This window comes from Scomber scombrus, chromosome 22 (genome assembly GCF_963691925.1).
Source record: "Scomber scombrus chromosome 22, fScoSco1.1, whole genome shotgun sequence".
In the NCBI taxonomy this organism is placed as follows: Eukaryota; Metazoa; Chordata; class Actinopteri; order Scombriformes; family Scombridae; genus Scomber; species Scomber scombrus.
The window spans coordinates 19,536,166-19,562,798 of NC_084991.1; the positions used below are offsets into that span (position 1 = coordinate 19,536,166).

At 40.3% G+C, this 26,633-nt stretch overlaps 1 protein-coding gene across 1 annotated transcript in view; it reads left to right on the forward strand.

Moving 5' to 3' along the window:
* cacna1c (calcium channel, voltage-dependent, L type, alpha 1C subunit) overlaps window positions 1-26,633 on the forward strand; it is a 188,755-nt gene that overhangs the window by 71,915 nt on the left and 90,207 nt on the right. Inside the window, exon 3 of the mRNA XM_062444064.1 lies at window positions 2,945-3,050. Within this exon, the coding sequence (XP_062300048.1) occupies window positions 2,945-3,050 (106 nt within the window). The remainder of the gene's footprint in view (window positions 1-2,944; window positions 3,051-26,633) is intronic.

Below are 26,633 nucleotides of genomic sequence, written 5' to 3' on the forward strand. Positions count from 1 at the left end.
CTGAATAAACAAATGAATAGTGAGCTACTCAGCTCTGTCTTAACGCAGAGTATGCTGTCCAGGAATAAAGAGAGTGAGGTGTTGAAGTGGTGACTGTCCTCTGCTGCTGGAGTGGAGCATTTCTCTGAATCTGGAAATGAATTTGGAAAAGTGTGAGTGGATATTTTTACTCAAGATAACATTTGATGATTTGGAAAGTGCATGGGGCCTAACTGGAAATTACTAAATGACGTGCATAATAGTCAAATAACAAAAAAACTACATTAAATATTGAGTTTGAGGGTTCATTCCCTGCACGAGTTGCTTTCACCATCAAATATTTATGTTTCTGATTTTTTTTTGTACTGTAATAATAAAACCATAAGCATGAGCATAGCTGGCAATCAGAGAATAGTTTTTTGACATGGTGTGCTCTAAAAAGAAAAAAAAGTAGACAGGGAACCACAGCTTTTAATCAAGAATGGACGGACTCTTTGGCTACTTCCCACTGGCAGTTCAAAATCAGTATGTTTCATATAAGCACAAATCTTTTGAGCAAACATTCCAACTCAAATGATCCAAAGTGACGCCACAGAATATAAATGATCTAAGATGATCTGTGTGTATATATACTCATTCACACCTCCCATCAACAAGATTAATTTTTCTCTCTGCTGAAGCAGTGATACTGGAGGCCAAGCAATCAACCGGTTCCAGGCAGGAACAGGCACATTTTTAATCGGCCCTGCACTAGCAAGAAGTAAATGGCAGATGTGGCTTTGCTCTCAAGTTGAGGTGATAAAATAGTTGTCTCTCTACACTCATCAAATGTATCTATCATAATACTGACTCAGATTCTTACAGTGTCTGAAGTCAACTTAAGAAGCTGCAGAGAAGTTAATGTTTGTGCACTTTAGCTGCCTGATGTAAATGTTCGAGTACACAAATAGGATTAAATCAAAACAATGATTTTTCTTGTCCAATTCAAAAATAACAACGTGGTAATGTACACAAGAGCAGACTATTTCCTCCAAGTATAGTATGCATTTACCTTACCTTGCAAACAGCCACTGGTTTCTATTCATTTTACTACATTGTGAGTTCATCCATCACTGTGAACATACTGTGATGTTTTATTTTTTTCAGTTTCATTATAGATTTAAGGTAATGCATTGAAAAATATGGCTCTTTTGTTGTTTCCATTCCTCCATATTACTCAAATATTCTGACTCTGACTCAAATTTCTCAGCTACTTGTTGCTGCTACAGTACGTCTTGGTCTGGGTTAGGGTTGTAGACTTTAATGCATCTCCACTGATATACATTACCAACATTGTACATGCACACCCATATCCAACCCCCCTTTACACATGCACTCCAGCCAACCAGTAGCAGTCGTGATCGTTGTGCAGCAACACAGACATGATCCCTCACTGGTTTCCCACTCACAGAACTTTGCTTGTTTTAATGTCCAGCCAAGCCAAAGATCCCAGGCAGAAAGTGATTGGACCTTGGTCTAAAAAACTTAAAAAAGCCTGCATTCGTGGTATGGTTCAGTCACATGATGAACATGAATGTCACTTTGAAAATCTGTAACTTTAATTAAGAATCTATAGTGCGGTACCTTATGCTTTGTCCTCTGGATTCAATCTTCTGACATTGCACCTCATCAATGCCGCGGTGGTGTTCATATTATACTACAAGATGTGGAGTCTAGACAGTTTTGACATGCAGCCAAGAGGGAAGGAATTGTTGGAAGGAAAAAAAGGAAGGAAGGAAGGAAGGAATTAAAGAAGAGAACAGAGGGGAAAGCAAAGAGGTGGAGGGAGGTGACAGCAGTGGCAGTTAGTAATTGTGTTGATGAAAACCAGACCTCCTCTATCTCTCCTTCACATTCTCTCCTTCCCTCACTCACTCCTCCTCTCAGTTCTCTCTCTCTCTCTCTCTCTCTCACACACTTTGTATCCCTCTTTTCCTCTCTGTCTCTCTGTTTCTCTCTCTCTCTCTCTCCGAGGCCAAAAATAATGAGGTCACTCCCCTCTCAAGGACCGTTCCAAATAAAGACCCTCCGTGTTTCTCCTCTCTCTCATTCCATCTCGCTCTCACTCTTTTCTCTGTCCACATCCTGTCTTCCACGCGACAGGCCTGCTCCTCGCCGCACCCATATTAGGGAATGCACTGTCTCTCTAACCCCCCCACCACACACACACACACACACACACACACAAAGAGGCTCCTAAGTGACCCAATATGTCTTATTGTTAACAAAAAGGCAAACTTAACAGCTTTGATCTCTCTCGTTGTGTACACTGGTTGTGCACTTTGCTGTGTGTATATATACCTCTGCTTATGTAAGGATGTATTAGCTTGTTTTAAAAATACCTCTTTGTAAAGGATAACATGCCTCATATGAAGACTCTTTACGTTAGGATAATCAGAGGTCAGTCGGTATTATTTTGTACTGTGTTCTACAGATTTTTACAGCTTCATGAAAACTCTACCTGAACTTTGATATATAAAAAAAAAAAAGGCAGCGAATCAGGAAGGGACCTGTGGAAAGTCTGAATTGGTCTAAAGTAGACCTGAGGACAATTCGACTCAATAAAAAATGTGGTTGACCCCAACAGACCCAAATCGAGAGAGACCACTGTCTAAGAGGATGATTTGCTACCAAATAATGAAAAATAAAAAAGTAGCTGTTAGAAAAGTTTATCTAAGATTTTTCTTGTGGTAGTGGTTGATGACAGGAATCACATGAGTTGATAGTCTGCTGGGACTCACATAGATTTTAGCTATATAGAGCAGGACCCTGCCTGGACCCTGCCTGGACCCCAGGTCTTGTTTTTGGTCTCATTTACTAGGAACCTATAAAGCACTTTGGAATTTGACATGTGGATATATACCTCTGTTTTGTTTTTTGTACTCTTCTCTGTTCTGCTATGTATGTTCCTTAACCCTCCTCTCAGACCATTTGAGATCATCATCCTGATGACCATTTTCGCTAACTGTGTGGCCTTAGCCGTCTACATCCCCTTCCCCGAGGATGACTCGAATGCCACCAACTCCAACCTGGTGAGTAGTGCACATATTTAAACTGCTTTTCATTTTGAAGACTGATTTTTAAAAGCTGGATGGCTGTTTTGTTTTTTTCTCGTTCTTGGTGGGATGTGTGTTTTGTAGCACCCGAGATTCCTTTTGAGATACAATCTTGACTTCCCGTGTTAATAGTTGAGTGGTTGATGGTGGTATGAAATATTTCATCAGCAGATTTTGCAGTTAATTAGCATTACTGAGCAGAATGTCACTTGCACATTTCCAGCTGTATGTGTGTGATTGCTGCCATGTATCTAATAGGAGTGGTGGGGGGGGGGGGATGCTGTGTGAAGCTGTGACTGCTTCATGGAGGTGATAGACAGGGAGGATCAAGTGAAAAGAGGGAAAGACAAAGTGAGTGGATGACATAAAGATTGGAGCAAGAGGGAAAAAATAGAGTGGGACAAAAGAAAGGAAATAGCTTCATTTGAATACTACTTGAATAACTTTGAGTGTCATTATTTGGAGTTGTTGATTATAATGTTCTGCTTTAGAGGCCTGCAGAAAATGGAGGGTTTGAGTTATTTTGACTGAGGACTCTTGAGTTGTATCAAATGAAGCCATGTGAGTTGATTAGATCAAAGACTTAAAAATCATTTCCCCATTGGCAGCAGAAACATTTTGGCTAAGGAGAAATAGTTGTTTTGATTGAGGAATTGTGAGCTCTTTTTGGGTTGGACTGATTTGAGTTGTTTTGATTAAGGATTGATTTTGCGGTTGCCAAAATGTCATTTTCTCCTAATGTACTAAATGTACTATACAGTAATTTAATATATTTCAAAGTAGAACAAATATGACTTACAAAACAAAGATGTTTTTTTGAGCAACAGATGTTTTGAAGGAAGAGTCAGTTGTTCTGACTCCTCTTTGCCAAACCTCTTATCTAATTACCTAAACCTGGCTGCTTACCCCAGTGCGATAGTGTGTGTAAATCAGTGTGTTCCTGTGCGTTTATACGAACCAATATGATTACGTGTGTGTGTGTGTGTGTGTGTGTGTGTGTGTGTGTGTGTGTGTGTGTGTGTGTGTGTGTGTGTGTGTGTGTGTGTGTGTGTGTGTGTGTGTGTGTGTGTGTGTGTGTGTGTGTGTGTGTGTGTGTGTGAGAGAGACATATGCCAGTGGTTTAGTGTGAAGAGGGGACTAATCCCTCTGAGGCTTAACATCTGTCACTTTGTCCGTCTTTCTGTCCTTCTTCCTAAGAATGATACTGCAGTATAACTATTAAGGCAGTGTGTGCTCACATATGGTTGCTCACATGTCAACATTTAAAGGTTCAGTTGTTAGAAAACCTTTGAAAGGCCAAAGATGACATGATCAAGCAAAAAAGGCCTTTCAGGGACATTTTATTTCTTCTTTTTTGGCCATGTGTGTCTATAAAGTTACTTTGGGATTTCATCTCTGATTGGAGGAATCACTTTTGTTTCTATTTGTTTTTACTTCCAGCGTACCCTTTAGTTTCTCCTTAAATGGTACAGTGTCAGAGTGTACAGTATATCAGTGAGTCAGTGGAAGAGTAAATAGGACTGAAGGAGGACAGCTGTTTTTATCTTCTCAATCTGTGACCATCACCCACTCTCTCTGCCTCTCTTAAGCTCTCTGAATACTGTAGGAGGGCATACATACATTAATGTGTTAGTGCAATTACAATCCTTTTTTCCTTGTAACAGAGCCAATCTTAAGACTTTACAGATTGGGTGTCAGCGATCACATTACAGTTAATGATTTAAAATTCAGGCTATTCTTTAACCTATTTAAGCTCTTCATTGGTTTCCTATCTTTGAAAAGATTCCACTTGTATTATTCAGCCATCCAATCATGCCAGAAATATGGAAATAATGAGTAGAGAGCTAATGAATGAACCCAAAAATAAATGGTAAATACTATGTGACTCAGTCAGAATTTATAATGCACCTTGAGGTTACGAATAGTTTATGAAAATAATTACTTTCTCTCATGGAATATAAGCAAGATCATTCATTGTGACTTTTAAAAGAGCTTAGTTTGTTATTTATTTATGTTTTCATCACTTTTGAGTAGCTTTCAGTAACATCCCAAAGACAGATGGGATAGTCTAGCCTAGATAATAATAGTGAGTCTGTCCCTCAATGTCTGTCAACACTGGGAGAAGAATTTTAATGCTGTTTGTTCGGCCATTTTGAAATTGTATATAAGCCAAGGGATCGCAAGCACATACACACTATCAGGAGTTTGACCTTAAAAACAAACCTATTTTCAGGTCTTCTATTCTTGTGTTAGTTTGTAGACTCAACAGTTCATGAAAGATAAAATGCACACGCACACACACACATGCACACACACACACACACACACACACACACACACACACACACACACACACACACACACACACACTAACACACACACAAACCTAACTAACCACCACCACAGCTGTGGTCAATTAGTTTTATAACCTTGTGACAGACAGGAAGCAGTGTGCCGATGGACCAGAGGCTTAAGTATATGGTTGAACTTGTATCTTTGTGTGTGTGTGTGTGTGTTTGTTTATTTTGTAAATGTTTGTGTGTGCGTGGCATTAACAAGTATTAAAGTAAAAAAAAAAAAAACAGTCTTTTGTAAGGGTGGCAGGGGGAATGCAGCATATGTGTCAGTCTGATTAATAGTCCATTTGTACTGTGTGTGTGGCATCAGCTGGTTTAGGTCAGTTGTTGTCAAGTGTGTGATCTAATGTTTTACACTTAAATTTAATCATTAAGTGCAAAACATCATTTCCAATGGTTTTAAATAGACCTCATTCCTACAATCCACCCCAAAATCCAGTTACTGTACAACTCAAAATACTTTGACAGCGTTGGTATGTCAGTTTAATGTAAATGTTACATTAAGCTGTACAAAAAGTACATTTTTGATTTATATACAGTACTTCCTATTAATTGAATGAGAAAGTCTGTCCAAACTTTTGTCTGCCACTGCACATGTATTTCCATTAAAGGAAACAAAAAGAAAACTAACTTTCACAATTGATCATATTCTGTTCTTTCCTTGTATTTGCAAGACAGAAACCAACACTGCTAGGCTGTGTTCTATACTACATACTACATAGTACATACTTCTATACTACATACTTCCATCCTACACACTAAACGACCAGATAGTAAGCAGACCGTTTACACTGTAGTAAACTACACGATTACCCACAATGCATTTCTTCCCTACCCGAGCTGAAATCAGCAGGTTGAGGTGATTTCATTTTAGCTCTAACTCTATAAATATACCACTTTATCCACATTTCTAACATTTTTAGGCGAGAAAGTAAAGTAGCCCTTTAAATCCACAATGTGACGCTAATCTGTCCAAATAACACCTGTTTAAAGTTTTGTTCCTGCGAATTCAGAGTTAGCCGTAGCGACTAACACACTTCCGATCATTTTCACAGAATAAAACACCCGTTACCTTTTATTAGTAAGAAAACCATAACGATAGAATTGGTGCTTTTATTTTGAAAACAGGAAGCGAACATAGCTAACTTGAAACCACCAAGGTGGTGATCTGTGACGTTTGTATTTGGGGTTTTTTCTGAAGTTACGTTGCATCTTGGGTAATTTGAGTATGAGTAGTCAGCTCTTGATGCATACTCCGCATTTCTGGCGAATCTAGTAAACCATCCGGGAACTTCTCGCATACTCTAAATCTCATACTTCGCAGTTGAAACACTATATATATATATACATACTTCAAATGACGTCAGAGTTAGTACGAGTAGTAGGAAAGTATGCGGTTTCGAACACAGCCCTAGAGTCCATATTACTTCCTGTTTGTTGATTTGCCACCAGTCTCAATTGTGCTTCTTACTGTAGTGCTTTCTAATTACATTCACATCTGAGTCATTGACGGTTTTACTCATACTAACACTCATGGACATTTGCTGAGAGTACATTATTACTGTTTGACCAGTAAGAAACCCTGCCAATAACAATGTGACCACTGTTCTTACACTACTACAAGATTGTTTAAGTTATTCCTTACAGTGTCACCTTTGCCTTTCAGTGCTTAAAAACGGTGATGTAACCCTCTCATTAGTTGTTGTTTTTTTTTGCAAATAAACAAAGTTGTATCTTACTACTCAAAACAGCTGCATCAGGACTGTGCTGATGTTCTATATACAGTAATTACCCCTGACCTTATGTGTGATCGAGCCTGACTCTTAGAATCAATATGGCACCCCCTCATTAGATTTGCACAAGCCTTTCTTATGTAATACCAGAGATCTGTTTTGTATTGCTTCTGGTACATGACTGCTATTTCTGTCTGCATCCCATAATGTGCCGCTCTGTCTCCTTGACGACATGCCCCAATAATAGCAGCAGGAGAGGTTGTCATGGATATGGTAACCGTAGTGATGCTCCTCATCTGTCCTTGGTTACAGAGGAAAGATGGGTAGGAACCAAAGTGTGAGAAAGTCTCTTCTCTCAGGGAGGAGATATATGCAACACTTGAGGTAGTTCAGCACAGAAACAACCATTTTTTTCTATCATGAAGTACAGAAAGTGTGAAAACTTGTGTTTACTCCCTTCTCACAGCTTTGTCCTCATCTTTTTCTACTGTGCTTCTGTTTCTCGGTCTCTCTCTCCTTTGTGTTTCCTTCCAAGTCATTTTCTTCCTCACGTTCTCCCCCTTCACTCCTCCCTATAATCAAATCGATATGGATACTTTCAGATTGACAGAATAACATTGTCATAACCAAGCAATTAACTAATCAATACACCTGATTAGACACTGATTGGAGAGACACACTTTGACTCCAAATCCCCTTAGCAATAATGAAGCTTAATAGGATTCATTCATAGTGATTGAAGTCTGGGATAATATCGGTGTGATGTTGTGTGTGTGTGTGTGTGTGTGTGTGTGTGAGTGTCTAGCTGGATTGTTTGATTCACTGTATAGTGTGTATACATTTAAATAGTGTCAGTCAAACTTCATGCATCATTCATGGTTGTTCACAGTTGATCATTTGTGTGCAGTGTGGTGTGTGCATCAGCGGTAGGTGACAGGCAGTTCAGTGTTAGATGAATTAGCTTCTGGCTCTGCAGTAGGCATGTGCAGTGAACACCTTTTAAGTCAATTAATCACGCTTTAGAAGGTAATGGACCCCATCACAACACACACACACATACCTCCACCTCTCAACGTCTTATCTTTATGGATCTTTCTTGTTATACAAACAACACTGCTAATTTGCTGAAATACTTAAAATGACATATGTTTGCCGTAGCCTGACAAGGGACCTCTGGTAGCTGTGTGAACATGACTGTGCTCTTTCAGTAGCAAAGGCACAGATAGGGTGACATTGTTAGAACCACCGCAAAACCTTGGAAGTGAGGTGCCAGGGTGGCCAATTGCAGTCAGCATCTCACCTCCTACCAACAGGCTGCACACAGGTAGTTGCCAAAACATAACTACACCTGAAATAAAGCTCATATCTTCAACTTCCAACCTGTTTCAAGACATAAAATAATCAGTTTGAAACATAGACTGTATATAAAATGGACGTAACATCCGTGACGTCACCCATTGGTTTGTGGACTGCTGCTTGGAAGCGAATAGTTTCAGATCTGAGCAGCACCATCTTGAAAATTTCCGGTGCATGCTGGGAAAAAACCCCCCACGGATTCTACTTATATGGGCATCAGGAGGAGCATGAGGCGCCCTCCTGAACCTGTGAACCAATCAACCTGTCAATCACGACGTAGCCACGCCCTAATGCATACCCTGCTTTATCGTCAAATATAAAATCAGGGAGGCCAAAATGTCCCAAATGAACATCATACTGCATTGAAGAAGGCTTTAAACTAGCGATTGAGACCATAAACACATTATGAAAACGTTTACTGAGGTTATAAATCAAGTGAGAAGTTGGTGAATTCTCCATTGACTTGTATAGAGACGGAAGTCCTTTTGACACCAAAACGGTCGCCCCCTGGTGGCCTTTTGATAGAATGCAGTTTTAAGTTACTTCCGCGTTGGCATCATTACAGAGGACCGGAACTCCCCGCCTGTTTTGAAATCATAATATGTGTGTTTTATGCTTTCTACCACTATGATTATGTTGTTGGAATTTTTTTCTCCTACTACTACTTGATTAAAAAATCCATTATCTATGAATATGCAAATATTTTCCATTTTAGAAGTTTAACTGCTGGACAGGATGTCTCCTATTGTTTCTCCCTCTATCCATACTTCATGACACACTTGATTTGTTGCATATTGATGATGATGATGATGATGATGATGAAACTAGTTGAGATGTAAAAAAAATCACGATTGTACTTTAATGCCTTTAACTCAGATTTATTATAAGGTGAGCACAGAGAACCTAGAGGCAGATAAACTTCATACATCACTCTCCACAGTGAAGGTCAAACATCACAGTGAACCAACACTGAGCACATTTTTGGATGGATGGGCGCTTGAAGACAAATGTGTTTCTTTTCCTGTTTTGTCTTTTTCTTCATCGCCATCACTTTACCTTAAAACTAACCTCTTTGTTTTGCTTTCCATCTGATTTGTTGAATTTCATCAAAACAAAACATTAAATAACCTAAAGTTCACTGCCTAATATCGATTCCATTAATCATATATTGCCCCAAACATTTCCTGCCTGGAGTCGGTCTGTTCTTGTGTGTCTCTCGTCCTCTCCACATCATTTCTGCTTTAGAGGATCACGTTAACATGCCGTTCCTTTGGCGCCGGTTGCTAGGAGTGCCTATTTTTAGATGGAGAGGAACGATCAGCAGCTATCTGTATGTTAACTTATCTAAACAGTGTGTGTGTGTGTGTGTGTGTGTGTGTGTGTGTGTGTGCTCACTCCTGAATAGACATGGTGGAATGTAGCTACTCACGGTGCATCTGGAGAAGGATGTGTGTGTATGTGGGCAGAGTGCTACTGTAGCTTTCTCAGCCTTGTTTTATTGAGTTTTAGTTTCTGTCCTGTGTCATATGTCCTTGTTAGTTTTTATCATATTTAGTCAAATGCAACTATATTTAGTCAATAAAAAACTGACATTTTAGTCTGTTTTAGCCATGATATGTTCTTAACGTGATTTCAGGCAGACGTTGTAATTGTCCTGATGAGCCTTTTAATTCAGGTCTGGTTTGTGGTTTTTAATATTACTGATTGAAGCTGAGCGCTGACTTTTAATCATTCCTTCTTAGTTCCAAAAACAATTCCCTAAGTTTTGTCTTTGTTTAATTGAGGAAAATTCTGGTACATCCAGTCTTTGGTTTGTTTAACACACTTTACTCAGAAATGGTTTTGGACCACAGTCCCCTGGTGATATTGTTATGTAAATATATGTGTGGTCTGCATAATTAAGTAACATGTTTTGTTGCTTTTCATAATCTGAGCTAGTGGGAGCATGTATGAAGTGTGATGTTGAATAGAAAAAGGCCCGAGAATGGAACCTTGGACCCCACTTTATTTTCTTTTTCACTATTTGGATGTTACCCAGAAACAATATGGGTTAAGGTAACAAACACTCAGTTAACAGCTTTGGTGAAATCAATGTTGAATTTTTTTTTTTTAATTGAAAATACATAATAAGCAAGAAATTGGGTATTTACTGTACCCTTGCTCCCTCTATCTGAGTCTTTCTCTTCTCTCCCTCGCTCTTCTCCTCCACCTCTAATAAAAGATAAGACTAAATGATGGCAGCTGTGGCACCACATTCATTACAACGCCATTTCCTCTTCCCTCTCTCCTCCTCCCTTGCTTTTTAATAGTCCCATTCTGGTGATAAAGAAAAGGGAGATTTCCACACAAACCCCCTGACCTCTCCCTCTTTCTGTCTCTCATTTTCACACCCAATTTCTTCACATTTGTTCCTTAAATAAAAATCTGTTTCTTCTTTATTTAAGTGAGAAAAGTAAACATGCATGTAGCTATAATTCATGAATACCTTGTCAAGTGTGCTTGCGCTGTCAGTATTTAATAAAGTCATTATTTTTAAGGTATTGTGAGAACATTGTCCCAGGCCTCTCTGGAAATCAATCTGTTTACTCCAACCCTACATACCAGACCACAGTGATTTTTCAGGCTATGTTTGTATATTTGTATGTGTGTGAATTTGTGTGCATTCATGTGTGAGAGGAAATGAATATGTTCTGTGGATGTACTGTATGTGCCTGTGGATTCGTGTGATGCCACATTGGTATTTGGCACTGGAGTAATTTCCCAAGCAATTCCTGTTAAATCAGGTCAAATGAGCCTGAAACTAAAATAAAGTTTTCCTTATGCTGAGGAAAGAATTATTAAAATTATGTAACTGTCTGCAAGAGGCTAGCAATTCTGAGGTGATTTATTTATTTTTTTTTTTTTTACATTTGCATGAAGCTCCAGATGTGAAAGTGGCGAAGGAGAGAGACACAGAGAGGCAGGAAGGGAGAGAGAAAGAAGAGAAAAAGAGATAGAGCAGGATATTTTTACTGAGCTAAAAGTGTCCACCTCTGCCTCACATCGACCCACATTACAGCTCCCACAGAGCACACAGAGAGAAAGAGGGAGTAATGTCTCTGTCCATCACTGAAGTTCTCCGTGCAGCATTACCACAGGGAGCGATGTCAGTCTTAATGTCCCCATTTCATTTAGAAACATTCTTGTCAAAGTTTGCTATTATGGAAAATACAGTTGACTTAAGCTTAATGACTCTGTGCAAGGCAGCCTTTTTCCCCAACTAGTAATCTATATTGGACAGAGCTAAGAAAACTAAGACAGGCAGAGACTGTTCATATGGACGCAGGCAGGTAACCGAAATACATATTCAGTGTTACATTATCAAAGATTTATAAATGAAGTAATGAGTCCATGAATCAGCATAAAATCTACTATTATATGGGTGAACACTGAGGTGGTGGTGGTGGTGGTACGTTTTCAGATTCAAGTGCAGAGGTCAGTGTTAAGTTTGAAATGTAATCCCTTTTTTTTTTTAAATTTAGTAAAGCTCCACAGAGAATTGAGCCTCAGCACTCTGTTTTAGTCAAGGACAATGTCACGAGTAAAAAGACTGATCACTGACAAGTAAGGCAGCCACTATGTGCCTTTGCTCTGTACTTTAGATCTATGCTTCTATACTGTGATGTTGAAAGATGTAATAGGTGCAGCTATAGCTCCATTTGACTTTTACTAGTTTATTTAGTCAAAGCATATGGAGAAATGGTTCCTATCTCCTCACTATTTTATCTTATCCATTATTTTCTATTGTGTCTATTATGTCTCTTTATGTTAGTGGTTACACATCTGGGCTCTTTTGCCAGTTATATGGATCATATTTCACTATGGTTTACTCAGGCACACGTGTTTTATGTCACTTGCCTAAGTTTGACTTGACAGATGTGTCTGTCTTTCCTCCCTCCCTCCTTCTCTCTTTCTTTCCTCCCCCCTACCTTCCTCCCTTCTTTCTTTCCTCTGTCCTTCTTTCCTATTTCCTTCCTTTCCCTCTGTCTGTCTTTCCTCCCTCCCTCCTTCTCTCTTTCTTTCCTCCCCCCTACCTTCCTCCCTTCTTTCTTTCCTCTGTCCTTCTTTCCTATTTCCTTCCTTTCCTTCCGTCTGTCTTTCCTCCCTCCCTCCTTCTCTCTTTCTTTCCTCCCCCCTACCTTCCTCCCTTCTTTCTTTCCTCTGTCCTTCTTTCCTATTTCCTTCCTTTCCTTCCGTCTGTCTTTCCTCCCTCCCTCCTTCTCTCTTTCTTTCCTCCCCCCTACCTTCCTCCCTTCTTTCTTTCCTCTGTCCTTCTTTCCTATTTCCTTCCTTTCCTTCCGTCTGTCTTTCCTCCCTCCCTCCTTCTCTCTTTCTTTCCTCCCCCTACCTTCCTCCCTTCTTTCTTTCCTCTGTCCTTCTTTCCTATTTCCTTCCTTTCCCTCTGTCTGTCTTTCCTCCCTCCCTCCTTCTCTCTTTCTTTCCTCCCCCCTACCTTCCTCCCTTCTTTCTTTCCTCTGTCCTTCTTTCCTATTTCCTTCCTTTCCTTCCGTCTGTCTTTCCTCCCTCCCTCCTTCTCTCTTTCTTTCCTCCCCCCTACCTTCCTCCCTTCTTTCTTTCCTCTGTCCTTCTTTCCTATTTCCTTCCTTTCCTTCCGTCTGTCTTTCCTCCCTCCCTCCTTCTCTCTTTCTTTCCTCCCCCCTACCTTCCTCCCTTCTTTCTTTCCTCTGTCCTTCTTTCCTATTTCCTTCCTTTCCTTCCGTCTGTCTTTCCTCCCTCCCTCCTTCTCTCTTTCTTTCCTCCCCCTACCTTCCTCCCTTCTTTCTTTCCTCTGTCCTTCTTTCCTATTTCCTTCCTTTCCTTCCGTCTGTCTTTCCTCCCTCCCTCCTTCTCTCTTTCTTTCCTCCCCCCTACCTTCCTCCCTTCTTTCTTTCCTCTGTCCTTCTTTCCTATTTCCTTCCTTTCCTTCCGTCTGTCTTTCCTCCCTCCCTCCTTCTCTCTTTCTTTCCTCCCCCCTACCTTCCTCCCTTCTTTCTTTCCTCTGTCCTTCTTTCCTATTTCCTTCTTTCCTTCCTTCCCCTTCCTCTTTTCTTTCCTCCCTCCCTCCTACCTTCCTTCCTTCCTTTCCTTCCTCTCTTCCTTATTTCCTTTCCTTCCTTCCCTCCTTTCCTTGCTTCTTCCTTACTTCCTCCCATCCTTCCTTCTTCCTCCCTTCCTTATTTCCTTTCCTTCCATCCTTCCTCTACTCTTTGCATATGAATCAAATTTGTAGTATGCTTATTACATCATTGTGTGTTTGTAAACAAAGGAAACCAGGAGAAAGGTATTACAAGCTTTACTAATTATACCAAGATACAGTGATGTGCTGAATTTTTGTTTATGCTATGTATGATGTCTATGACTAGAGTCTTTGCATACATGGTTAGGGCTCAACCTACAAACTTTATACTGTAAAACTGGGACATTTACAGTATATATATATGTAGGATCATCACGCTAGTTGTGCACACAGCAAACATCAGTGTCATGGCAACAAAGATAATGGAAGTGCACAGTAGATCTCTGGGCAAATTAGGAGTGGCTAATAGGTTTAATGTGTGCTCTGCGTGTGCATGTGTGTGTTTATTGTGCAAACTAATATTTGACCAGCCATAAAAGCCTGGAGTGACATCACCAGTAGAAGTAAAGCAAACCGTACCCCTCCTCAGCTAAAAGGCGACCCATCAGTCAATCCCTGTGCCAAGCTTAATGCAAAACCTGATCAGTGTAGTACTAGAAATAAAAAAAACTGTCCAGGGGCAGCTGCAGAGGAGGCGGACTTGTCAATAACAGAGCTACAGAATAAATGTTTTTTTCACATAATGGATTAAGGTATTGATGCATTTATTTTTTTCCAGTTTCAGGGATCAATACTATGAATTTGTCTGTACTGTGACCTTTGAACTGATGGTCTTGTTCCTGTTTTTTTGGAAGCCTAGATGCTCTGAGAGTTAAGACAATCAGCAAAATATCTGAAATCTCTTCCAAATTCACACTGATTGAGAAGGTGATGCTGTGATGCCGGGTGCACTGGTTCTGTAAGAGAGGAATAGCAGTCGTGTCGGTGAGGTATTCACTGACATTTAGCCATCTGGTCTGGGATCTGGCTGCCACACACATTCTTCCCTTTTGGCTCGCTATGCCTCTCTGTCACACACATACAAGGTGATTGTTCACACAGACATCTACACACTGGGTTGAAACTCTGGCTGTTGATAAGGTGTGTCATTATGATGCAGAGCTCTGTAGTGTGTGTGTGTGTGTGTGTGTGTGTGTGTGTGTGTGTGTGTGTGTGTGTGTGTGTGTGTGTGTGTGTGTGTGTGTGTGTGTGTGTATGTACCTGCACGCATGCTAGTGTGGTTTGCGTGTTTTGCCTGCATCATCAAAGGGCTGGGTTCCCATAGAAACAGATGTTTCCGTTTTCTTCCTTGGTGGCAACATGTGACAGACTGTTCCTCTGTGTGTGTGTGTGTGTGTGTGTGTGTGTGTGTGTGTGTGTGTGTGTGTGTGTGCGTGCGTGCGTGTGTGTGCGTGTGTTTGTGTGTGTGTGTGTGTGTGTGTGTGTGTGTGTGTGCGTGTTCGTGTGTGTGTGTGATATAACCTGGAAGTATAACATAGGGAACGGACAAATGGTTTTTAATTAAATAAAGTAATGAGGTGAATCCAGGTAAAGGCTTTTATCTCTTATTGATCTCCCTCATTAAATATATAGCAAGCACAAAGGAAGAGATCTAGATAAAAAGAGAAGCACATAAAGGATTTTAAAGCTTCGAGATAATTAAGATGTGAATTTTTTAAAAAAGGGGGCTACAGCTCAATATCAGGAAGATATTTTCTAATATTTTGTACATTCATCATTTAGGGCCCACTTCACATGCAGAGAGCAGTGTTTATTTATTCTTGCGATGACTCATCTACAGTGTAATAGTGAAATCACGTCAGACGATGAATATCAGTTAGCTTATGCTTCTGGGTCTTTATTGTTTATTGTTGAGAGGTTGCTGGGAGGAAGATTGGTCATTATCAATAAAGTGGCCTTGTTCATACTTAAAAAAAGGTTGTGTTGTTTTATGACAGGCAGCGTAGATGGAGACATTCATAAAGAAACATAGTCATACTTTTGCAGTTTCTTATTATACAGTACATTGATGTCACCCCGGTTTACAGAGCATATGTTTTAGGCAGTTTTGAAAACGTCATCTGTGGTTCCCAGCCCTCGAACATCTCGGGGGCCATGTGGCTGCGACACCAAACCTGAATGATAAACAGGATGAATACATGTGGACATCATATAAAGACCAATGCAAATGTGCTGGTTTAATGAATGGAAACAGTTGCTAATAAGCATGTAACTCTCAGATGTGATGATTTGGATGGAAAACATTAACAAAGAAGTGTTTTTAATGTAAATACATATGTTACTGTATAGAGCTTAAATAATTAGTCCATTAAACAATGCAAAAAAAATTTACTGTATCCAGCTTCTCAAATGTGAGAAACAACTTTTCAGTGTTGTAAATGAAGGTAAATATTGATGTTTTTTGACTGTTGGACTTTGAGAATTGTAATATTATAACAAGGTTGTTCCTGCCAGTGTTTTGTATGTAAAGTATACATGGACTAAAACCCAGTTTACCATCCTGTCAAGTTTAATTAGCAACTTTTATGTTATTATTTATTTAACCCTCCTGTCGTCCTCTCGGGTCAAATTGACCCCGTCTGTTTTGACTGTTCCTTCTTTCCTCCCTTCCTTCTTTCCTTCCTCCCTCCCTCCTTCTTTCCTTCCCTCCTTCATTCCTTCCTTTCCTTCCATCTGTCCTTCCTCCCTCCCTCCTTCTCTCTTTCTTTCCTCCCCCCTACCTTCCTCCCTTCTTTCTTTCCTCTGTCCTTCTTTCCTATTTCCTTCTTTCCTTCATTCCCCCTTCCTCTTTTCTTTCCTCCCTCCCTCCTACCTTCCTTCCTTCCTTCCTTTCCTTCCTCCCTTCCTTATTTCCTTTTCTTCCATCCTTCCTTCCCTCCTTTCCTTGCTTCTTCCTTACTTCCTCCCATCCTTCCTTCTTCCTCCCTTCCTTATTTCCTTTCCTTCCATCCTTCCTTCCCTCCTTTCCTTGCTTCTTCCTTACTTCCTCCCATCCTCCCTTCTTCCTCCCTTCCTTATTTCCTTTCCTTCCATCCTTCCTTCCCTCCTTTCCTTGCTTCTTCCTTACTTCCTCCCATCCTCCCTTCTTCCTCCCTTCCTTATTTCCTTTCCTTCCATCCTTCCTTCCCTCCTTTCCTTGCTTCTTCCTTCCTTCCTCCCATCCTCCCTTCTTCCTCCCTTCCTTCCTTTACTCGAGGACAACAGGAGGGTTAAACGGGATCTTTCAGCTGAATCACAAATGCAGATGTTGTGTTTGCTGAGATTACTTCAGTTGTGATTTTGGCGCTCTATAAATTAAACTGACTGGAATTGAGAGAGCACAACTTTGCAACATATATAATACATAACAAAATATAAGGAACACAAAAGGATTACACAGCTTTTACTGCATTAGTAAGAGCTTGCATTGTCTAGTATACTTATGCTTAGTGTTGTGAAACCAAGCTAAAGCTAACATTGCATGAATAATATGGCAGCTACATGTACAAAACAGTATGTGTTGTCTTTCCAGGATGTGTCTGTGTCTGTTCAGCCATACAGCTCACATGTGCCAGCTATAATATCTGGATCATTGACCACACCTATTATCTCTCATTCTCAACTATTCTTTTAGTCTTTTTCTCTCATCACCTTTCTCTTTCCTGTCCTCCTGCTTTGTAGGACAACTATCAGGTGTGCGTGTGTGTGCGTGTGTGTGCGTGCGTGTGTGTGCGTGTGTGTGTGTGTGTGTGTGTGTGTGTGACAGCGACCTCCCTCCTCTGCACCCCCGCACACCCTCCCGCTCCTGGGAGGTGACCCAGTTTCCCATGATCCAATGCGGCTGCTGCTTCTGCTGCGTTGTTGCCGTAGCGATATTGCGAGGCCCTTTAATGCCGACTGTGACTGCGCCATGAATAATGGATAGAGAGAGTGACAGAGTATTACACAGTAGGGGGGAAAGCAAGGGGAGGATGAGTGAAGAGAGGGAGAAGCAGAGAGGTAAGGATAAAGGAGGGGAGGATGGAGAGAGTTGAGATATTAGAGGAAGAGAAATACCAAGAGGGGAGCAACTCTTATAGAAACACATTTTTTAAGGAAAAAGGAAGAAGGAAAGGTGACAGAGTTCTGGAGGGAAAGAAGTAGAGACGATAAGTAAAAGTTAAAGTACTGGAAAAGGAGAGGGAGAAACCTGAAGAAGAGAAGAATTAGAAAGACAAATACAAATATTGAAGTCCCCTTTGTTTATCCTCACTGGGCAGAATGATGTATGTGCAGAGTTTAGACAAATTAAGACTATTTTCACATCCATCGCCTTAAATCTGAAGCTAAGACAAGTACCCATGTCCAGTAGTGTGACACTTACACAAGTGTGATGTGGAAACTCCAGTGCACAAACACTGAGAATGGACTTAAATGAAAATGGTTAAACTTTTGAAATCAACATTATTTGCCTATTCTTAGATTCTGGATTTGATAATGAGGGAAAAGTAGTAGATTTAAATTCTTTAAGTGGGCTCCCTGGTAGTCATACCATGTTTCCTGTCACTCTCTCTACACTACTGTATGACTGTCAAATAAAGGCAAAATGCCAAAATTATATTTAAGAAATCATTCTCAACAAGGTAAATGACTATTTTTTTGGAAAAAACATACTGTAAATTTGCAAGTGTGTAAATTTGCAAGTGTGTAAATTTGCAAGTGTGTTGTTCAAAGAGGATGTGAATATTTCTTAAAACATGTATGAAGGGGCCTTTAAATTTAGTTTGGGACTCTACACTTACGGATTGCTAAAGAATACTGTTGTGCATCATTAACTGTTTAAGAAGTGCAAAGTGAAAATAATAATTTCTGAATAAAACAAATCCCACTAAGTATAATACATTCAAATTTATATTATTATACTGGATACTATTGTATAAATTGTCTTGTTCAACAGCCTCTTTCTTTGTCTAGTGTTACTGATGAGACAGGTGTTGGCTTATGGGTAATGTAGTTCAGCTTTGTTGAACTTGAAGGCCAGACGTACAGGTTTAAGAGGTCACTATACGGACATTTAGTGAGCCAGACAGTGTGTATGTGTGAGTGCTTGTATGTGTATATGTGGTTTTTGGACCATGTGTGTAGCTTGTAGTTAATCTCAGTTACTGCTGACTGCAGCACACACACCTGTTGAATAGCACTTTAGCTGTCACACACACACACACACACACTAACACACAGTCTTTCTCTCGAGCAGACACATACACACAGGGGCATGTAGAGGTGGCTACCCATTACGTTTCTGCCAGAGCTGTCAATCCTTGGGCTGGCATTGAGTTTGTACAGCAGCGGGTTCACACACACACACACACACAAATGAATCAAACGCACAGCAAATGCTTTTTCTCATTGGCTGCTTTGAATAATATATTTCACTTCATCTTAGAAGGCTTCAAAGTGCCCACACAGCATTTTACTTCAAAGCAGGAAGTTCACACAGGCATGCATACATTTGCTCAATAAAAGAAATCAAAGAAAAAAAGGACAACGTTTCAGCAACCAGCCATGCTTGCTTAACGGATGTTATAGGGGCTGAAAACATGTCTTGCCCCTCTGTTTTCCTGTAGTAAATTCCCCAGTGTGTTAATTGCACACACACGATTCTGAAGAGCCAGCTGTGTAAGGCTATAATGACTTAAATCAAGACCCCTATAAAGAAAAGAGGGGTTAGAGTGTCACTGTGAAATGCAAGTTTACATGGGAGTTAAAAGTTGTAAAGTCTTCAGTGAAGTTGTGTTTCATGCAGGCTATTATCTACCTACAGGGATGTTTTCCTACAGCTTCAATTTTAACACATACTCGTCTTTTTACAGTATCATGCTCCACTACTATAAGTGGAGCATGATATATTGATTACCTGATGTTTGAAAACAGAGTAAATGACACCTCAAAACCCAAACATATGTGTTGTTATTTATTACAATGATATATAATACATAAAAACAAGACTTCCTCTCATTTGAGAACGTGGAGCCAGCAAATATGTCATGTTTTGCTTGATCAGTGACTCGATTGAACTAATTAGATTTTGTCATACTCATGAACAAATCCTTTTAGTGAAGTGCATCATTTGTAAAAATCACTGTCATTTTGCAGCTCTCCTAACTACAAGCGCTTTAGTTGTTGGTTCAGTGATATATCATCATTTCCTTCTTGATGTATTCCTCCAGTTTCTACGTGTGAACTTGAGTATAATCCAGGCGGGGAGCTCTGGTCCTCTGAAATGATGCCAACGCGGAAGTAATTTAAAACTGCATTCTATCAAAAGGCCACCAGGGGGCGACCGTTTTGGTGTCAAAAGGACTTCCGTCTCTATACAAGTCAATGGAGAATTCACCAACTTCTCACTTGATTTATAACCTCAGTAAACGTTTTCAAAATGTGTTTATGGTCTCAATCGCTAGTTTAAAGCCTTCTTCAATGCAGTATGATGTTCATTTGTGAAATTTTGGCCTCCCTGATTTTATATTTGACGATAAAGCAGGGTATGCATTAGGGCGTGGCTACGTCGTGATTGACAGGTTGATTGGTTCACAGGTTCAGGAGGGCGCCTCTTGCTCCTCCTGATGCCCATATAAGTAGAATCCGTGTTTTTTTTTTACCCAGCATGCACAGGAAATTTTCAAGATGGCGCTGCTCAGATCCGATACTATTCGCTTCCTAGCAGCAGTCCACAAACCAATGGGTGACGTCACGGATGTTACGTCCATTTTATATACAGTCTATGGTATAATCATTAAAACAGAAGCAAATTCTTCTCTTATGACCAGATATGGGTAATTAATGTAAAAAGATGGGTCTATTTATGTGTCTAGCTGGTAATCATTACCAGACAGAGACCCACAAATGCAAACTGAGGAAACTGAATTGGGCTTTTTATAAATACTGTACCTACATGGATGATTCTCCCAGGCTTCAGATGCAGCTGTGGCACATACTGTACATGAAGCACACATGCAGTACTTGAGATATCATGAAATAAATAGTGCAAACATTGTCCAAAGCATCCATGTCCTGTCTGTCCTCTGTTTTAATGAGCTGCTGCTTCTTGTCTCTCTCTCTGTGTGGAGTTGCTTTGTGGTAAATCTCTCTTTCTGACTTCACTGGTACTTCTAAAATGATCCAGATTGTTTCAAAGCAATAATGACTTGGCAGCGAGATTCAGGCCAAAGTTTTAGGTTGCCAGGCAACTCGAACGACACCAGTGACCGTATATGGACATTTCTGTTTTTATCTTTGCTTTCGACTTCCTGTCACTATGACTCTCTTCTCACACTTTCACTGTGTTTCTTCTCTTTAACTCTTTTGTCTTTGACTGCAGTCAAGTGTCATTTTCATCATTTTCTGCAGTTTTTTCTGTCATTTCTTACACTCTTGTATTTCTATGTTTAACACTCTTATAACATCTCTCACTTATTCTATCCGTCTTTGTTTTAGAGATGCACCCACTCCACTTTTTTTCAGTTCCAATCCGACTCCAGTAGCCGTACTGATAACAGAGCTATTTTTCTTGATGATGATGATGATGACAATGATGATGATTATGGCTGTAGTAAACCACACAGCACTTCTTATTATAAGAGAAAAATATATATACAAAAATGTTTTCAATTCAAACGCATTCCAAAGCAATTTATTTGAATTGTAGGTTTTAAGCAGGCTTCCAATCGCTATGGCAACTCCTGTAATGTTTTTGAAAAAACTTGAACAAATGAAGTGCACAGTAACTTCTCTTGGTAGATTTCTACACTTTCTTCCAGAACCGTTGTGTTTGTTTTTGGCCACAGGGTTTTGGAGAGCAGCCGCAATTTTAGCTTAGTTTCTTAGCCAGGTGAAAAAATACAGGTACTTTTTTTTATTCCACTGTTCTTTCACTGTGTGCTCACCCATTGATGCTGTTTATGTTCACTTTAAGCAGCAGGTGGCACCGAGCTTTGGTCTTGAGGAGCATTTATTCAATGACAAATAGCCTAAAGTGTGTCCACTCGCCAGCCTCACCACCCTCTCTCTCTCTCTCTCTCTCTCTCTCTCTCTCTCTCTCTCTCTCTCTCTCTCTCTCTCTCTCTCTCTCTCTCTCTCTCTCTATCTCTCCCTCTCTATCTCTCCCTCTCTCTCTCTTTCTCTCCCTCTCTCTCTCTCTCCTCTCTCTCTCTCTCTCTCCCTCTCTCTCTCTCTTTCTCTCCCCTCTCTCTCTCTCTCTCTCTCTCTCTCTCTCTCTCTCTCTCTCTCTCTCTCTCTCTCTCTCTCTCTCTCTCTACGCTATTTGTATAACGCTATGAAATCCGGATTGGTAACGTCAGTCTGATATCTGATGTGTGAATTACGTCAGTATCGGCACCCAAAACCTTGATATAGGAATTAAATCACTCTCAAACTCTTCTTTGCTAGTCTTTCTTTTTTATTGTTTCTTTTTGTTCACATCATGAGCTTGTTAGTGGCGGGGTTGGAAAGTGAGGTGTGGGGTGGTGGAGTTTGTTTTTCTTTTTTCTCAAGAAAACACGAGAATAAGAAAAACAAAAAGACAAAGTGAGCGAAGTGATAATATAAGTACAGAGTTACGTAATAGGACTCAGAACAGTCGGACACATAATGTACTTTACTGTACATAGAATGTTCGTCACTGCTGCCTAGCAACCTTTGCTCTTTCTGGCGTGATAAAGCCACAAAAGACTGACTGTTAATAATACTAATCTTGGTCTGTGAATAACACAAGAAACATGTTCCTGTTTTTCTCTGTTTCTCCTTCCCAATTTTCTTAATCGTTTGTTCCTTCGTTTATCAACACATGGATGTTAAGATATTTAAAATTAGTCCCAACCACTTGCCAATTCTGCTCTTACCTTGAACACTTTGGAAATAAAAAATTAAAGCTGCATCTATTATATTGTTATTTTCATATTGATGATTATATTTACTCAATTAAAGGTGAAATATTCAAAGGCCTGCTTTTGTAAGACCAATAGTTCAAAGCCCAAAGACATTCAGTTGACCGTTATACGAGACACAGAATTGCTGAATGTCTTCATATGTAAGAAGTGAAGTGTGAACCAGCCAACACTTGACATTTTAGCTCGAACAATGACTCAAACGATTAATCATTAAAGATCAGATCTATCTAGGGAAATATGTCATGAATAAGGCCACATTTCTTCATGAAGATCATCAATACAATCCTCTTAACCTTTTAGGGAACTCTTGTTCATTTGTTTAAAACAGTGGTATAACTTAACTTCACTTTGCCATTTCCTGTCCAGATCCTGAAATCCATGAATTGAAAAAAAGACACTTTCAGGCCTGGTCTTTCTGTTTTGGAACAAATACCACCTGTCACATTATTAACTGATCAAAGATGAGGGACTGTGCCACAAATGCATATCTAATAAAGCGAAAAAAAACGTTAAATAGGCAAATGACAAAGCTAGGGGTTTTAAAATCTCTCACCTAAATGCTTCTGTTGGATCTCTCTGCTCTCCTGAGTCAGCTTACTCGTTTACTTTCTCTCACTCAGAAAACACTCCAAGTAACTCTTCTTCTAGGCTTTAGTATGAACTTGGCAGTCATGTAAAGCAGCCAACCTGCAGCCAGTACAACAGATTATAAGCAGCGTAACTATGAATGGAAATCCTGCTAATTATATAGCCATGGGGTAATGGGGTAAGATGCACATGAAAGCATCTTCCTCTTCTCTCCCCCTTCTCTCCTCCTTCTCCTATCCTCTCCCCTCTTTGCTTCTTATCTCTTTGCTTCTCTCCCTCTTTCAGCCTCGCTCTTTCTGTGTCTGCTCCCTGATCTAATTAAAATACCATCTTCAATCCACTGGTGAACCCCCCCCCCCTCCCTTCTTCTCTCTGTGCTTTGCTGCAGTGTAAACACGCTGTGTCATATTAAAAAGTCTGAATCGGCTGTGTCATGATTTGGAAGCTTAGTGGCCGATCCGCCATGTTTGACAGCTTGACTGTGCCATGTTAGACGGGACCACGGCAGGGATTTTAAAAGATGGATCATGTTTTTAGGCATACTTAGGGGCCATCGTTGCTACCATGGTATTGATCTGGAGGCTGCAGCTACGGATTCAGTTCCCACTTCAAATAGATTACAGCCTGTTACTAAAATGTGTCTTTTCTAAAATGGAGGTGGTTGACGATGATGCAGTAACACAGACCAACAGTATAGTGGATTTATTTGTGTTTTATCTAGCTACTTTCATTCCCCTTGCAGTCATTTTTCCTTCTTACCCCAGTGCTGCCACCAAGACCACCAAGTTCATGGAGGTGCTGTCAGATTAACCCACACACACACACATCCACTGACAGACCACCGACTCTCCCTCCATCCTTTGTCAATCTGCTGACATCTCATCAGCCCCCTAATGAAAGCAGACAGATTGACAGTGTGAAGCACCACTCCCATTGGTCCAGAGCTGTGATGTAACCTTCTTCTTGTGTGTGTCGTGTACATCGTGGAACGAGTGTTAAATTCTAATCTAATTCTAATCTGGAGTCGTCTGACCTCCAAGTCAGATTTAATTATGGACTGAAACACTTAGAGACAGATTGAAATGAGCACCCACCCATCCACTCACACACAAAGGAACATACAGTGTGATGCTCTGGTCAAAACAGCATGAATTCAGCTTTGAGGGAAGCAAAAACAGATTGAGTCTCAGATGGTTGGGCACTCAAGCTTTCTCCACTAAAACCAATGATTCTGCCAACAGCATGCTAGCTACCTAGCTTATATGTAGCTCTACTGATGGATCAGTGTGCAATGCTAACAAAGCTTGAAAACCATTTGTCATTTACTGTAACTGATGGCTTGATATAGAATCTTTAACCCAAAATGTGCTAACAGGCTTGATGAGAAAAATAACAGACTGATGGCTGAATTGTGAATGCATCTTCGTGCTCCATGTTTTCGCACACGCTGTCTCTCACTTCTGTCTAATTTTGTCTTTTCTGTCTCACTAATTTTTCTTGTTTCCTCTCTCTCTCTCTCTCTCTCTCTCTCTTCTCTCTCTCCTCTCTCTCTCTCTCTATCTCTCTCTCTCTCTCTATCTCTCCTCTCTCTATCTCTCTCTCTCTCTCTATCTCTCTCTCTCTCTCTCTCTCTCTCTCTCTCCTCTCTCTCTCTCTCTCTCTCTCTCTCTCTCTCTCTCTCTCTCTCTCTCTCTCTCTCTTTCTCTCTCTCTCTCTCTCTCTCTCTCTCTCTCTCTCTCTCTCTCTCCCTTCCTCTCTCTCTCTCTGTTGCTACCTGGCAACAAGCTGGTTTCCTTGGTGATGGAGCTTAGTAGCCTCACATTTGCAGAGACGGGGGTGTGTGTGTGACAACTGGTACACACGGAGAGCATGCAGCAAACGCATGCTTGTACTTGTGCATGCACACACACACACATGCAGAGAAGCACTTTATACATACACACAGAATTTAACACTTCATAAAACCTGTTTTTATGAACCATTAAATGAGTTGCATGATGTAATTCACAGTTTTTAGAGGGGTTAAAAAGGTGACTGGCAAAGAGGCATGTACGTCAAAGGTATGAACGTAACATACAGAGATTTAAAAAAAACAATCAAATTAAGTTGAGGCTCATTTGAAGTATTTATTTTGAATGGGTTAGGGTTAGGGTTTGGCCGAGGCATTTTATATTCAGTTATAGCGAATTTTAATATTGCAGCATACCACAATAGTTTAGACAGTGTGTGTTTCCAGCTGTGTGTTAACAGTTTGGAGAAGGTCCTTCCCAGTTTCAACATGGCAACGCCCTCATGCACAAAGCCCACACTCCATGAAGAAATGCTTCTCTGAGTTTGAAAGAAGTTGACTGGCGTGCAAGAGCCTTAACCTCAACTCCATCCAACACCACTGGAATGAATTTGAACACCATCCATTACTTAACATCAGTGCCCAACCACACTAATGCTCTGGTGGCTGATTGGGAGAAAATCCCTGCGGCCAGGTTTCAACATTTTGCAGAAACCCTAACCCCAAAGGAGAGGAGGTTATTAAAGCAGGATATTAATGGACATGTGGTAAAGAATCACTTATTACCAGTTTTATTAACTGTTGTTAGCCATTTTTAGCTCTTTTTCTTTTTTCCTTTTTTTCTAGTGTAAGACTAATGTTTTGTATTGGTCATGTATTTATATAGTTAGTTTCCCAGTACAGGAAAAAGCAGAGAAGGCCTTAAAAAGAGGAGCCATGAATTTCATTTTACAAATGTGAATTCTGCCATTGTCAGCTTTCAGGTTGTGTCACAGCTCTGCCCTTTTCAATTCTTAAGAGCCAGATTTACTTGTGAAATGTGTTGCCTGAGAGGTGTGCAGCGAATTTTTAGAATTTGTTAGTCAGTGTATAAAAGAACCATGAGAAACGATCTCCCTCTGTGACTTTCATACTCAAGTTTTGAGGTTGTAGGCACAAGGGAGACAGATGGGCTGTGAAGAAGATGGGTTTGGTTACAGTGTGTCCGAGGGAGAAAAAGAGAGATGTTTATCAACCGCTCTGCAGCTACGCTCTCACACACATTCTCAGACTGTGGTTGGTGCAGCTCTTTTCTGTTTACCATGTTTGGAGAAAGAAGGTGAACAAGTGACAGTAAGAGAGAGGAAAGGAAGAAAGAGAGAGAGAGAGCTTTCAGTGTTAAGATGACATTTTAATTAGTCAGAAAGGCAACAAGGAATGGAGGGAGGAGTGCACCCAGGGAGATTCATCTTGTCTTTGTAAACTCAAAACTTCACAGCCAAATTATATTGACTTTTATGTGTTCACGTATTTACATTCAGTCTAACCACTTCAGTAGTTATAATTCCATGCAGTTTCTAATTAGCTGGCACTACCTCTGTAGCTTTCCATAAGTGTCATTATCTTATACTGACTACTGCTTACACTGTAATTGTCATCAGCAAGCTACTTGACT